At 40.9% G+C, this 15,645-nt stretch overlaps 1 protein-coding gene across 2 annotated transcripts; it reads left to right on the forward strand.

Annotated features, from left to right (window-relative positions):
- The first annotated feature begins 11,496 nt into the window (after positions 1-11,496).
- Positions 11,497-15,433, forward strand: LOC147635579 (uncharacterized). Of its 2 annotated transcripts, none has more exons than XM_086802930.1 (5): positions 11,497-11,876; positions 12,457-13,177; positions 13,478-13,595; positions 13,721-14,103; positions 14,211-15,433. In XM_086802930.1, the coding sequence occupies exons 2-5, from the start codon at positions 12,573-12,575 to the stop codon at positions 15,268-15,270; spliced, it is 2,166 nt and encodes a 721-aa protein (XP_086659056.1). In that variant the 5' UTR covers positions 11,497-11,876; positions 12,457-12,572; the 3' UTR covers positions 15,271-15,433. The 2 variants fall into 2 exon arrangements, with proteins under 2 accessions (XP_086659056.1, XP_086659055.1); XM_086802929.1 differs by having other exon boundaries at positions 11,500-11,876; positions 12,508-13,177.
- The last annotated feature ends 212 nt before the right edge of the window (positions 15,434-15,645 follow it).

A 15,645-nucleotide genomic window follows, 5' to 3' on the forward strand; every position in this document is an offset into this window, starting at 1 on the left:
CAAGGGTCTTCATCGACTAGAAGGGCTGTCATAACAGTCCCACTCATACACTTTGGGCTTGAAGCTTTGTGGACTTGTACACATCAAAATTTTCATTGTATATGTGCTTTGGATGTACTTGAGAACTCTTAACCACTTCCCATTGATTACATTAGAGTCTCATACTTTGAGATTGTACATGTTATTGATTTTGAGGACAAAATCTTTGGGAAGGGATGGTTTGTAATAAAGTAGGAACTTTATTCAATAGGGTTAATAATGGGACAAGTCCATGTATAAAAGAGGGGACTTGGACCATGGTTGTAACTTTTGATGATCATTTTTAGAAATGGAAACTCATGTTTCTTGGAGCTCATGGCTTCTTGGCTTGTGGAAGGCTATTTCCATTCTCTTGGTGTGAGAGACTAAACACACTTAGGCATCATGTTTACATGGTGATTACTCATCTTTTTCATGCATTACATCCCTTCATTCCAGCCTAAATGGCTGGTGCAAACCTTGCGTGATAGTAAGATTGATGCACCTCTTTCATTTGATGAGGCACAAAATTCAGAAAATTGGTTGGCTGCAATGCAAAGTGAATATGATGCTATAATGAAGAATGGTACATGGTCTTTGTGTGATTTGCCTATTGGTAAAAAGGCCATTGGATGTAAGTGGGTTTTTAAATTGAAACGAAAGCCAGATGGCAGTGTTGATTGCTATAAGGCTAGACTTGTTGCAAAGGATTATGCTCAAGAAAAGGGCATTGATTTTGATGAGACCTTTGCTCCCACTTGTCGTATGACTACCATTCGTAGCATTTGTGCATTGGCAGCTCATAATGGTTGGAATGTACATCAGTTGGACATAAAGACTGCATTCTTCAATGGAGATTTGCATGAGGAGGTGTATGTATCGCAGCCTCGTGGTTTTGTTCAAAGAGGGCAAGAAAACAAAGTGTGCAGGTTGAAAAAGGCTTTATATGGTTTAAAGCAAGCTCCACGAGCTTGGTATGAAAAGATACATGCATATTTGACTGCACATGGTTTTCAGAATAGTCCAACAGAAAGCACTTTGTATGTTAAACGTGTGGATGGTGTACATCTAATCATTGCTCTCTATGTCGATGACGTGCTGCTCACAGGACCAAATGAGAGTCATATTACTGATTTTAAGGCTGATTTGAATGCCTCTTTTGAGATGTCAGATTTGGGGCATTTGCATCATTATTTGGGGATACAATTTAAGCAGTGTGATGGAGGTATTACTTTGTGTCAGACAAAGTATATTGAGACATTGTTGCGGAGATTTGGCCTTCAAGACTGCAAGCCTATTGCTACTCCAATGGAGACAGGTTTGAAGTTGAGTCTTCATGATGCTGGAGATCACTTTGATGTCACACTCTATCAGACAGCTGTTGGTTGCCTCATTTATGTATGCATTACGAGGCCGGACATTCAGTTTGCAGTCTCACAGGTGAGCAGGTTTATGCATAGCCCAGGGTCTCAGCATTGGAAGGCAGTTAAACGCATCTTTCGCTACTTGAGTGGCACCATACATCTTGGGTTGTTTTATCCCAAGGGGGGATCGTTGCCGCCAGATTTGCATGCTTTTTCGGACTCAGATTGGGCTGGTTGCTATGACACAAGAGTGTCCACAAGTGGTTTTTGTTTCATGCTCGGTAGCTCATGCATATCTTGGTTGAGCAAGAAGCAACCTACTATGGCCACTTCTAGTTGTGAAGCTGAGTACAGGGCAGCTTTCACAGCTACGGTTGAGTGTGTGTGGCTCAAACGGCTTATGGCTGACTTGGGTGTTGGACAGGAGTCTGCCACCTCTATCTTCACTAACAGTCAGAGTGCATTAGCAGTTGCGAGAAACCCAGTTTTTCATGCTCGCACAAAGCACATTGAGGTGCATTATCACTATGTCAGGGAGAGACTCTCAGCAGGAGAGATCAGCTTGGCCTATGTGCCAACACAGGACAACCTCGCCGATCTTTTCACAAAGGCGCTTCCTCGTGAGAAGTTCGAAGCTTTCCGCAAAGCTTTGGGCTTGCTCCCCTTTGTGGATTGATCTACTTCGGGCATGAGTGCCAGCTCTCGTTCACACCATCACTCCCAGGGGGGATTTGTTGCCATATATATAGGTAGTGATGTGTGTGAACACACTTAGGACCGCCGGGGCACTTTTTCCCACTTTAGGAGGTTTTTTCCCCCGGCTTGTATATACGCCCATTATTCTAGGGCTAACTTATCTTTTGTACATTGACACAATCTAATACACTTTGTGTTGTGTGCATTCTTGCTTCTTCTTCTCCAAGCTTTGTGTGCTTTCCTGCAACCCTAATTCCAACATATAGAGTTTGCATTCTCTCTAGGTTTCTTTGTTCTACTAATAATAGCCTTCTTCCAGTTCTTTTTTCCTTTAATTTAAGATTTGCATTTTTCCTCTAGGCCTCTCTCAACTTCATTTCTACCTCAATCTACTCACTCTTTGGGTAGTTGTTCCCTATATAGTCTTCCACATTCCTCTTGATCCTAGGAGTGAAAGAGTTTTCTCATTAGGATAGGTAAAGGTTTCACTCAACACAAAAGTCTATAAGGGAGGTGCACAACTCTCATCAAGTTGAGTGGGCCTCTTAATCCATGTCTACAGTCTAAATAGATCTTTCGAAATGTTGAATAGATCACTAGATATTATGGGGGATCTTAAAAATCTCTCATCCACTTAGTTATCAATCATTTGATCTTCTTCCATGGATTCTTGACTACTTGTGTTGCTTGATTTCAAATCCTTCCAGATAAACACATTTTGATGTATGCTATAGCTGAAGGAACAGACCCAATACTTCTCTGGTTGGAAGATTCTTAGTAGTTAGATGTATCATCTTCTGAAGTAATTTCATCTCCCAAAATCTTTCAAAATCTCAAGTGCATGTAAAGATGTTTCAATGGCAGGCCAAAACTCAATGCTTGGACCCAATTTTTGTTTAGAAGCCTCTGGTTAACCTAAGGTCTGAGTTATTCATAGCATGAATAAGTCTAGATTTTCACGTCAAAAAAATTCACCTATCCTTCAAATTCAAGATTAGTACTATTCCCATAACTAATAAGACTAAGCACCATCCATAATTGAGTTATTCCAAAAGATAATCATGGCATTAATGTCTAGGAGATAGTCATGTGTGAATAATAAGAGATAGCGATCGTGAAAAACTTTGGTTTTTTACACCAAGTGGACTTGATCTATTAAGTGTAATTTCTTTACCTATGGACTTTAATAGTCAAGTTTTAAACTTTAATCACCTTAGCAACCCAAACAAATTAGTACTATTCCCATAGCTAATAAGATTAAGCATATCCATAATTGAGTTATTCCAAAAGATAATCCTGGCGTTAATATCTAGGAGATAGTCACGTGTGAATAACAAGAGATAGTCACAATCGTGAAAACTTTGGTTTTTTCACAGCAAGTGGACTTGATCTATTAAGTGTAATTTCTTTACCTATAGACTTTAATAGTCAAGTTTTAAACTTTAATCACCTTAGCAACCCAAGCAGATGAAAGATTTTTGACATGAATTTCTAAATCAATTCACAGTCATGAAAACCTTTGGTTTTTCATGCGAAAACCTTTTGACCTTTCAATATCAAATTCACTTGCAATGAACTTAGACAACTAGTCTAGATTATTTTGTCACCTTAATAACCTCAATAGATGAAATTATTTTGGCATGATTTTCTCAAAAACTTTGATCTAGTTTTTGGGGGTCCAAATGTTATTTTTACCCGCTCATAAAGGTGTAGTTTGAGTCTATTTACGATACTTCAGGCAATGGAATCTTCAGCAAGGCAATGAAATCTTCAACAAGACTCAGACAATAATATTTTTTGTGGTTTTTGTGGTTTTTTTAAAAAAAAAGCAAGAATAACACAACACCTTGGTTTTTCATGTGAAAAAGCAAAAATGTTACAAACACAAAAATCAAACAAACATTGATTAGATTTCTTCCATATAGGCTTCCCAACTATGCACAAATTGATTGGATTACGTCCCTCTAGGCTTCCCAAGTACTCACAAACCAATTTTTTAACCAAAAACAATAAAAAATCAAACATCTACCATATATTTCACTGTTATATTTACCTCAAACATCTATTGTGCGAATACAATTTATGTGTATTCTGTTGGCGGAATACCCTATGGGCCCACATAGTTGCCTTTGGGCTACAATGTGGGTGCCTAATATAGTGCATGAGAGGGCTAGAAAGGAGCCCATAGGGTAGGTAATGTGATGGGCATACGAGTATGCAAAAAGTTAGGGTTAAGTTGTGTATTGGTCCCCCCCTCTTTATCTACCACTCTAGCCCCCTTTGTAGAACTTCTCGTTAATAAGATGATAGCAACAATTTTGGGATAAGGTCAGCCTTCTCTCTCTCTCTCTCTCTCTCTCTCTCTCTCTCTCTCTCTGAATGTGTGAAGTCCCACTAGAGGGATCGTATGCTTCTACACTCACTTCTTCAACCTTTCGACTTCTTCAGGTTAATATAACTATCTCTACTCAGAGACTCCCCAATTGCATAACGCATCATTTCAAAAGGTCAACATCTCTACTCAACATAACGCTTTGTGAGGGTATGCAACACTGTACTTGTTTATTGTTTATGATAAATCTCTACAGAATTCCATGTGAACAGTGACGGTTGCAACACTGCATGCATACCATTGTGTATTTCTCTGATGAGTGAAGGGGTATTGCTACCGAATTGCACGCCTTAAGGGTAATCCCCTGGCAAAATACCCCATGGCATCCATTTCTTGCATGGGTGGCATCTATAGGCAACCTTTTAGGCAGCGAGCGTGAGGAAGTGCTAAGCACTTACCTTCCCTCTACAAATCCATACCCAACCCTGTGTATTGACCGATGTTTGTGGTGGCGGTGGTGGCCACACGATTATAGCGAGCTAGGACATGATCTCCACCACCTTCTCTATCGTCGAGCAATTGTAGTCTCTGGGCTACTTTCCACTTGTCAAAAGCATTCATACTTCTTCCCACGTAGCCAGAAGTCTACATGCTAGGGTGAACTGGGTCCTCGTGATTCTCTACATTGCCATCACAGGAGGCAGCTTCAAAACCACGACCCTTATAGGAAACGCCTATGGCTAGGGGTATTCAATTAGCGAAATAACCTAAGGGCCTTAAGGGTATATCCAAACAATTGATATAATATCAATTATTTGGATATAATACCATGGTGCCCATCTCTTGCACGAGTGGCGTCTGCAAGAAATCGAGGGGCATCATCGTACCCATATCTTGCATTGGCAGTGTCTCTGCAGGCAACTAAGGGGCCATTTCTTACATGGATAAACACTTACCTTAGGGGTATTCCGCTAGGGAATACCCTAAGGCCCTGTGGAAAATCAATAGTTTGATATAATATCAATATTTTGGATATGCACTTGCCATAGTGATATTACACATGTCGTGTTAGATTCTGAGTAGGATAACCTCTTTTAAAGAGCAGGCATGTAAAAGAAGATGCACGTGGGAGTCTTGGGCACTCTCTTGGGTAATTATTCTACCCAAACCGATCCTTTGAAGTTTTGGTTAGAGTCTATAATGGCTTCAAATTTCTTATAGTGGGGATTTCTAGTTATTAGATTGTGCTTGTGTACAAGCATGTACAAGTTATTAGACTATGCCTATGTACAAGCATGGAACTATCTAATTACCAAATTTGTCAAGATTTTACAGGCCAGTGATGAAGACATGTACATGATCTCTTAAAAATTGGGCCTTTAGAAGAATATAATCATGCACATGTCTTCTTCTTCTTCACTCTCAATCACAACCAGAGTGTTTCTTCTCATTTTGTGTATTGCATCATTGAGCCCCCCAAAGGGTATTCTGCCAGACAGGGGGAATACTCTGGGAGATGGAAACCTATCAACTTGTTGCTAATATCATGGACTTATTTGTGTATTTGAATGTGTGTATTTCATTATGTTGTTCAATGCTTTCTATGTTTGAATGTGTGTTTTTTTTGTTGTAGAAGTCATATCACCCAAATAAAGGCAAGCAACTGGAAATCCAAGAAAGATTGGGAGAAAGAAAAACCAGCCTCAAGATAAAGAACAAGCCATACCAGTTGTAATGGAGGGAGAACAAGAGAAAGACATGTTAGGAGATGATGGCTTGGAAGGTGAAGACAATCCCCACTCAAATGCTGAAAACCCATCTTCAACACAAGAAAGAAAGGCAAGGAGAAGCAAGAAATGGATGTTGATGACATTATGCCCGAGTCCATTGACAGGCCATTGGGGTCATTCATTATACATAGTTTGACGATAAATCTAGGTGTTCCTTGTTTTGGAATTCCACTTTGTAGATTAATAATTAACCCGATTGCTAGACAACTCCGTAGTGATCTTATTGTCTTGAAGAGAGCTTTTGAGACTGAGGGCTACATCACAACAAAGGGAAATTATATCTTGTCGGTTGTTTAACCTGATGGAACCTCAAAAGAGGTTGATGAAGAAAGAAAAGCTAAGTGGGATAAGAATTGACACATTGTCAATACTGAGTTTGAAGATGAGATAAAGGATGATCCAAGATGGGGATTCTTGAGCAATAAGATGTTTTGGGTGTGCGAGGGAAACCATAGGACAGTCTCATGGATGGAGAGAATTGACTTGTTGTTTGTCCACAACAAGTCAAGACACATTAGAGTCATGGAAGAGATCATAAAGCCTGAGCCAAAAGATGAAGCAAGGTTGATCATTGCTCTACAAAGATTTAATCTGTAAATATATTCTTGCCTTTTTCCTCATGTTTGGTGGTTGTGATGTTAGTTTAAATTAACTTTCCCACCCATTTGTTTTCCTTAGTATGAATGAGCATGCAATCATTCTCACCAATCTCAAGGACTATCTCTCCCATACAAGTACATTGGTTAATTGTGATGCTTCCACTTTTGCTGAGGACTTTTCTGAAGAGGAGAAGATGAACATTGAAGTCATGAGGAATAGGGAGTCACTTTCAGGCAAGAGAGCGTGGTATATCCACTCACTCAAGCAATTCTTGGTTGCATGGTTTTTTTGATAAGCAAAAATTGTTTGCACTATAACCTCATAATTAGTGTGGTGTGGTAAGCAAAAAATATTTGCGTGTTGAATTGTAGACAAAATGGTTTACACTATAATCTCATAGCAAAAATTGTTTGTGTCTTGAATTGTAGACAAATGGAAGGCAAATTTTGATGATGCATGCAAAAGTTACCACCACTAGGCCTGGATAAAGCTAAGAGTGATGTGAAAGTCAATGCAGTAAAGAAGAGTGTTACAAGTACTTATCATTGAAAAGTGCACAGGGTAAGATTTGAAGTGCTTTTCCTTTTTTGCATGTATTAGGTTTGTAAAAAATATTTGTGCTTATGTATTTTTGAAATGATTGTAGATTTTATGTGTGGTAAATCCTTCGCTTGGAAAACAATGCTTTGACATACTATGGTCTTTGCCCTTTGAGAACCGTTCCGCCAAGTTGACAAGATAAATTGTAAAGCCAAAACAAGTTGGCAATCTTATCCTTGCTTGGTGTAGATGCTTATGAGGTGCCTTCAAGTGACCATGCTTTCATACCATGGCTTACAAAAGAAGTTTTTATGGATCAGCTATTTGGTGATGCTACTAGGTTGCATGGTAGTGAAGACAACTGTTGGTGATGCACTTCTTGAGCTACCTGGCCATCCCACATTGGTTGAGTATTATGAGGATGTGATAGTTAGACATAGGAAAGATGTGTATGAGCCATTCGAGGGATCCCTCTCTGTGGCAATTGCACCTTCAAAGCAAGTGGATTTGATTAATACGAGTCATTGCCTGGTTTATACGTAATTAACTCTTTGGTCTTGAGACAGCTTCCTTGCTTGTTGTGTTTGTTATCAGAGTTTGGAGAAATGCTCGAGAAATATGCATAGGCTTGTTTACTTGCTAGGTATTTACATTATCTAGCCAACACAAAGAAGATTGGGTCCATTCGACAAATATGAAAAGCATCGACAATGCTTAAAGATCAATAGATTTGTATGTACACATGCTCTATTTTTTGTCAGGGAAAGATGGCAAAAGGCACCATAGTACTTTCAGAGTGGGAAAGACAAAAGTGCCCATGATGGATTGAGATGCGTAAAGGTACGTGCCTAGAGGAGGAGAAGGAAACGTACGCTAGCCACCAAAAGGGGGAGTATAAGTCTAGCTCGAGTTCTTATGAAAACCTTAATGAGGAGCAAAGAAAGAAATTGAAGAAAGAACAAAAGAAGCTAGCTGACGTTGGAAAACCCAATCCCTCTCACGTAGACAAGCTAAAGAATCAATAAATCAATGATTTGGGTATGTGCCCATGTCACATTTTTGTTCGTTGAACTTTTTGTTCACATGTGAGCTGATTTTGACTTGTGTGATTAGATGATTTTGTCACTACATTGGAGACCTCCAAGACACATATAGCCACCTTTGTTTGAGCTCCCTTGGCATCCATGAGCCAGTGCATGAAGGGACCACCATTGCGAGACCCTGTGCGTGTTTGGGTGTATGATTACATTGCTTTGGGAAGAGAGATAATGTCAAGAAATCTTGGGGAAGGATTCAAGGAGTTACGAGAGTACTTCTCTAACCTCAAGAAAACAAGTAGATGACACAATTGGAGGATTGAGTGTTGCCACTTTTGTGTGGTAGACCTTCCTATGGGTGCTTCTAGTATCGCCGCTTCTTGGAATCTCTTTTATGGTGATCATGTCACCAGCTCATTGGCCATCACCTTTGCCATCATGGATGATGCCGGTGGACCTTAGTTCTATGCTCCCCTCTCTAGGTTGGCTCCCCTCTTGAGGTTGGCTTGGTTGAGCACATTGCTACTCGCACTAGGTTGGAGGTGGTGTGTAGGTATGTTCAATTTTCTTTTTCTTTGTTGAGATTATACATGCTTTTTTCCTTGTACCCAACTTGGAGGAGATTACAAACTACTTTGTTCGCTTCCAAAACATTCATGATGGCTCTCACCATGGCTTATAGGTGGATTGCTCAGACCACAGATACGGTTGGATATAGTGGGCCCCTTTCGGTTGGTGTGACGGCAAGTCTTCTTGTTACACTTATGCTATGCTTTATGTTTCATATATGTGTCTCTATGCAAGTACACTTCAAAACCATTGTTTTGTCGTAGGTTTGTCCCTTTCATATCCTTGCTTTGAAGAGACATGGAGAGATTGCACCTCACTATTTGAATGCAGCAGAAGGTGTGGCATCGTCTTTCAAGATACAGCTTAACAACTACTTGATCACACATTACTTGCCACCTTCCTCTTGCTCCAAGCGCAAGGGGTGAGGTGGATCTTGGCGTGGGCCTATGGAGAAGAGTGCATCATTTATGCTAATGTTTATGGAGTATTTTTCCCAACACATGGTTCTTTCTTGGAGTTGGGTGCAGGAATGAGGCCTTGTTTGCACTCTGGATGCCCTTGCTTGGCAGAGGCTAAGAAGGAGATATGTAACTCCCACCTAAAGGGAGTGGTGCTTATTTAGATAAGAGTCCCTCCACTCATCGTAGTGTGCTTGATCTTGATGATGATGAGGGTTTGATCAACACGCCAGTGCCGCTTGATTAGTGAGTTACTACTTTCCCTCTTTTCTGAGTTGTTGTTGTGTTGTACTCATACTAGCAAGAGGTTGTGGATCTCTTCTTCGGTTGTTTGGAAAGTGCCATTCAATTAATAATCATGGTTCTCATGGCGGTTATTGTTTTATGCCCTCTTATGCGCAAAACATGGCTTCTTTCATGGAGCGGCAACCTAGTCTCTTTGACTATGAAGGAGAGGCACTATTTACACTACATTGATGATAGGGATGATGAGTCATAATGACATGGTTTGGTTTGGTACTTTCATTTGATTTTTTGAGACAATTTAGTTTGGCATGCCTCGATATTGAGGAGATGATGATCTGGACCTCATTTTGTTCGCGTCGTTATGCTATTTTTTTTGTCTTTTTTAGGCAAACTCGATAGTATATCTTCGACTTGCCATATGTGGATCAAGCTATGGATTGGTGCTTCTACTCGAGAGAAAGTAATGCGTTGGTGGATCATGTTCTAATTTTTTTATTGTGTCATTTTTGTTTGGTCCCTTTTTGCCATGGGCTGATGATTATTTTTGTCTAGTCCCTTTCTTGAATGGCTATGGATTGGTGCTTCTACTCGAGAGAAAGTAATGCGTTGGTGGATCATGTTACAATTTTTTGATTTTGTGTGATTTTTGTTTGGTCCCTTTTTGCCATGGGCTAATGATTATTTTTGTCTAGTCCCTTTTTTGAATGGCACACACATCATTTTTTAGCATATCATTATAGTGACATTACATTGAATTGGTGCACACACTCAAACTACCACAGTCCCTTACCACTCAAACTACTCTCACATGCTAATCGCTCTCAAACTATCAATCTCTTGGGAAAGTGGAGGACACATATTCCTTGAATTAATATGTGGATGGTGGGGTGTGAAATTTCACCGCTCAGATTTTCTCGCTCGAGTTTTTCCCAACTCCGCCCACCATCATGTATGGACGCATGCAATCTTCCATCATTATGCTAACCAAGAATGGATATGGGCAAAACTACGTATACATATGCACCAATATCAGATGCTAAGTTTGCTTGTTTTTACTTTAGCAATTTGCATGAAATTTAATTTATGTTTGTTTAGGGCAAGTTGAAGCAAGTTACATAATTAAAATGAGTATTTAAAAGTCTTCATGAGTAGTCTGGATGTTAGCCTCTGGGATGGAGTAATTTTTTCAAGGGACCTCTATTTGTGTTTGTGGTGGTTTTATGGTAATCTAAAACTAGCATTGTTTCCTTCTTTTGTAAATTGTATGAGAGAATTTGTTCTCCCTTAAAGTTGATTTATGCTAGGGTTGTTTTGAAATATTAGTTTCCCCCCAACATGGTTGCTAGTGCAGATTGCAAATTTGGTAGATACTTAATAAGTCCTTTAATGTTTTATAGCCAAGTGAGAGGACCAAACATGACCCATATGATGGCATTGAAGTGTTAGAGGTAGGATTTGAATTTGGGACGTCTCAATCAAGTAGCACAATAGCCATTAGCCAGTTCAGAGATCAGACGATTCTGCCCACCACCAACTTATATCCAAATGTGTAAAGACACTCCGGGCTTCCTTTGGGGGTTTATCCAAACGGAAGCACCCTTTTCTCCTGAAAGGGAGGTACAAATTCAAATCTACCCCGAATGATGCTACCTTGTAATGTTGCCCGTGGGTGTGTGTAGGGTGTGGTATTTGTAAAAGGGCATGTGGGCCCCTGAGAGGAGTCCACTCATCAACTAGGAATTGGTTGCTCAATTTTTTTTAAAAAAACAAACAAATCTACCCACTCACATGTTGTAAAGACCCTACAAGACCTATCTTTTGAAAAAACAAAAGCGTGTAGAGAGCACCATTTGAAAAAAGGAAGGGTTTATGAGGGGTTTGAAGCCCGAGGGGTTTGAAGCCCATGTCTCTCTATCAGAAGTGCAGGTCTCTAAAGTTACGAAAATTCTTAGCTTGCCCTAATTTGACGCATTTAGGGTCTCTGCAACAGGGAAATCATGGTCGTCAGCATGGCTTGGCTATGGCCATTGGACCTGCAGCCCTCACAGGTCCTCTTTTCTGTGGGGAGTCTTCTTTTTCTTTTCTGTTTCTCTCTGGCAGAAGCTTTTTCAGCTCGGAATCTGCGGCTATGGCGATTCCTGCTACCGAAGAGATCTCGCTGGCGATTTCGGAGACGCCATCAGGGGATGCAGTAGGTTTGCATGAAGCACATGAAGCTGAACAAGGTATGTTGTCAATGCAGAAAATCCTGCGATTTGCAGATTCATCTGATCAGGTTAATCTTTGTTCAATCAGTAATGGTGCCACAAGGTTACTGTTAGGGTTGTTAACCTAGGGTTACGGCTGAAAGGCCTGCAGTTGAGTTGCACCTACACACATTCAGTGCAGGTTTTTCTTCTTTATTCTTGACCTGATCTGCCTAAGCACTATAGAATTCTGCATAATCTTTACCTGAGTTGCTTAATTCAAATCTTCGTTAAGAGAGCTTGATTCAGTTCTGTATTAACTCTGTCTCAAGAGCTTGACCCCAGTCTACATTAACTTCTCATGAAGAGCCTGATCCAAGTCTACATTAAGAGCATATCTGCATAAGAGCATGACTGATAAGACTGCGTTAGTCATGGCCTTATTTTGCATCTTGACCCATTTCCTTTTTAGAGCTTGCTCACTTTCTACATCAAGATTCTAATTGTGCGTTAAGCTTGACCTAATCTTTGCTTAATCCTGCAATTAATTTTACCTAATTCTGCAGTTAGTCCTGAGATTTGTTTAACTGAATCTTGTATAATGCATTAATGGCTGCAGTGTAGCTTAACTTAGTTCACAACATCCTAAACAAGTCCACTACTTCTACAGAGCATTTAGCACGAGCCGAAGCCGACTTGCTGCGTGAACATGGCGTAAAAACGCCCGTATTGGAGATGTATTTAATGCTTCCTAAAGATAAAAAATTGACAGAGAAAACAGGCGATTCAATGAGCAAGCTGGGAGCAAACATGATGAGAAAGCTGCTTGAAGAGCAGAGAGAATCTTTCAATGAACTCCAAGCTGAATTGGAGGATCAAAGGACAATACTGAGCTCAATTCTGGAGGAGATTAGCTTGTTGAAATCCCAACCTGAAAAAAAAGGGGAGTTGGTTGTCAGTGCAGTGAGCCCGTTGTCTGAGCTGAATATCGATACTGGAGCTGATGCAGTTAGTGACCTATGTGAAACAAAAATTGAGAAGGGACCAGATGAAGTTAATGCACTTTGTGAGAAAAATTCCCAGACGGGTGCTATTCATGTGCCATCTGAGAAGAATAGTGAGAATGGTGCCACTTTAGCAAAGAAGGGAGTTGAAACCGGAAAGTTTCAACACCCACCTTGGCCAGAGTGGGCATTGTTTCTGAATCATCTTAAAAGATTTGCATTTATCAAGGAGAAGCAGAGAGATGTAGCAGCAGGCACTGGTGAGATATTCGACGACACAGGTTTCCTCAAACTCGCCCTTGTCAAGTTTGCTCAGGCTTATGAAGCTGTTTTCAAGTGAGTTCTCGCAAACTCACTTAATGAAAGCTTAGTCCCCTGCTTCCCCATTTTCAAGTTTACACATGGTTCAGGGTTGATGTTTTTCTAGCTAAGAGGTTATGTAGCATGTCTGATGGAATTGGCAGTTTACAAGGTGTTATGGGACTGTTACAAGCTGAAAACAGTGGATAGATGTTGCTTATGCATGCATGGCCATCATGGAAGGTTTTATTTCAAAAAATGCCTGTAGATTAGTTTGCTTTATGTCACCTCACACATCTCTAGAATCAAGCAACCTTTGTGTGTTTGTACTTGCAGGACATTGTCGAAGAAGGACTTACATACCCTTGTGCAGTGTGAGTTTCGCAGCAACGATGAGAGAACTGCTGCCGCTAAAAGGAGGGTGCAAAATTACCTCCAGAGGGAAGAAAGTAATGTGAGTAGCACTTGCTTCAGATGGGTATTGTTTGCTTCTGTTCCTCTCGTGCACACACAAGCTATCAAATATAAATGTCTGTTATATAACTTATATTGGCAAAACATATGATCACGTCCCACCAGGTCTTATCCTCCAAGTTTGCTGAGGCCACCCAAGCAAAGCTATCAGATGTCATGCGTCTCATATATCGTGCTGTCGGTAGTGCATCATCTCTGGATGCCAGTTCGAGTGAATTGAAGTCAGCGCTAGTGCATCTTTTGCAAGATCTTGTTTCCTTGAGCGGCGTCAAGTGTGATGATGTGACATTGAGATTGAATGCAACTCCAGTTAGATCAAAGCAGGGAAATGAAAAAGCTTCAAAGCTAGTGGAAGCGGAAATAATCAAGAAAGACCAAGGAAGTGGTCAGAAGATTCAGGTGGCTAAGGTGGAGGGTGCAAAAACCTTGGGTAATATTGTGTTAGATACGGAAGCTGTGGCACCCATTGCAGAGTGGAAATGTCCCAGGTCTGTGTTCTAGTATGGCTATTTATATGTTTATCGCATATTCTGTGTATTTCTATACAACGAGAGTCGCATATCAGTCTCAAGAGAGCCACGATCTTATGGTGCAGGTGCTCATTTTTGAATCTTCCTCAGAAGAACATATGTGTGCAATGCAGTCTAAGCCAGCCTGTGAGCAATTCTTGTACACTGGATCCAGAATCTGTAACGACAACGAAGACCATGGAAGTTGCGTCCTCTTTCATCAACGAGCATTCAGAGCCACAAAAATTTTACAGTTTAAAGGAACGTGTGGATGAGAGGCGAGCGAGATTAGCAAGGGAACGTTTGCAAAAGGAGGCAGCTAGTATGCTGCCTCCTCCTCCACCAAACCAGGAGCCGGGTCTCAAAAAAACTATGAAAAGCAGCATCGGAATGGATGACATTAAAGATGTTCGTGATTCGGCCAGGAACTTCCAGGCTCTTGATGCTATTATCGAGTCTGAAGATTCTGATGATGGTGCGGCATCAAGAAGTCAGCGAGATACCGCTAGTAGGGCTTCCCTTTCAGACTTGGCGAGAAAGAGCGAAAAATCTTTATCATCTCAAAAAAGGGTTGGTCAAAAAGGCATATCTAGATGGGATGAGTCAGGAAGAGGAGATGAGAGAAAAGTGAGAGGGGGAAAGCATCAGGAAGAGGACTATGATTCAAAGTCAAAACGCGTTTTCAAAAGAGAAGGAGAAGATGAAGATGAAGATGAAGGTGAAGGTGAAGGTGAAGATGGAGGTGGAGGTGAAGATGAAGATCAACTAGAAGACGAGACAGATTATGAAGATGAAGATGGTAGTGGTGGCTATGGTGGTGGCTGCCGTGAATATGGCGGTGGTGGCCATGGTTATGGCAGTGGTGGTCGTGTATATGGTGGTGGTGGCCATGGTGGTCACAGATATGGTGGCGATTGCAGTGAAAGAGGCTTTCAAGGTGACCCTTATAGTGAAAGAGGCAGTGATAGGGGCGATGCAGATTTTCAAGGTGACTCTTATAGCAATAGAAGCAGCAAAAGGAGTTGGAGAGGCAGCAAGCCTTATGGTGGCCAGAGCTATTCTCAAGATCGATGGAAAGAGAGGGGTTTTAGTTCGGGTCGAGATGATGGCAAGGGCATGGGAGGAAGAGGAAGGCCTAGATATTGACTTAATGGCAGAGGCACAGGAGGGAGAGGAAGGCTTGGATAAGAGGAAGGCGAGATAAGAGGAAGGCCTAATATTTACCAACTTTTCCCATTAAAATGAGCTACTAAATAGTTTGTATCAATTTGAGATAAGATTATATATGCCATATCGGCACCTTCTTGCTCTCCGTTCTCTCTGCCTTTTCTACTTTTTTTATGGCACCATCCTTGGCTACCAGGCATGTATGCTTTATCTGTTACTAATTATGGTTCCTGTGTCCATCAGGATTCCTGGCTTTAATATCACGATGAGTGGTGTTGGTACCGAAATATCTGAGCGGAAAGAAGCCTCAATTCAAAGCAACTTATGAGCTTGACACCAGTGACCAAACCTAGG

The sequence above is a fragment of the Cibotium barometz genome, chromosome 9 (assembly GCF_041138505.1).
Source record: "Cibotium barometz isolate CiBa-2024 chromosome 9, ASM4113850v1, whole genome shotgun sequence".
Classification (NCBI taxonomy): Eukaryota; Viridiplantae; Streptophyta; class Polypodiopsida; order Cyatheales; family Cibotiaceae; genus Cibotium; species Cibotium barometz.

Coding starts and splice junctions, on each gene's coding strand:
- LOC147635579 (XM_086802929.1), top strand. CDS start 11,555: ATGTCTCTCTATCAGAAGTGCAGGTCTCTAAAGTTACGAAAATTCTTA. Junction 11,877..12,507: donor AGCACATGAAGCTGAACAAG/GTATGTTGTCAA, acceptor CTACTTCTACAG/AGCATTTAGCACGAGCCGAA. Junction 13,596..13,720: donor TCCAGAGGGAAGAAAGTAAT/GTGAGTAGCACT, acceptor ACGTCCCACCAG/GTCTTATCCTCCAAGTTTGC.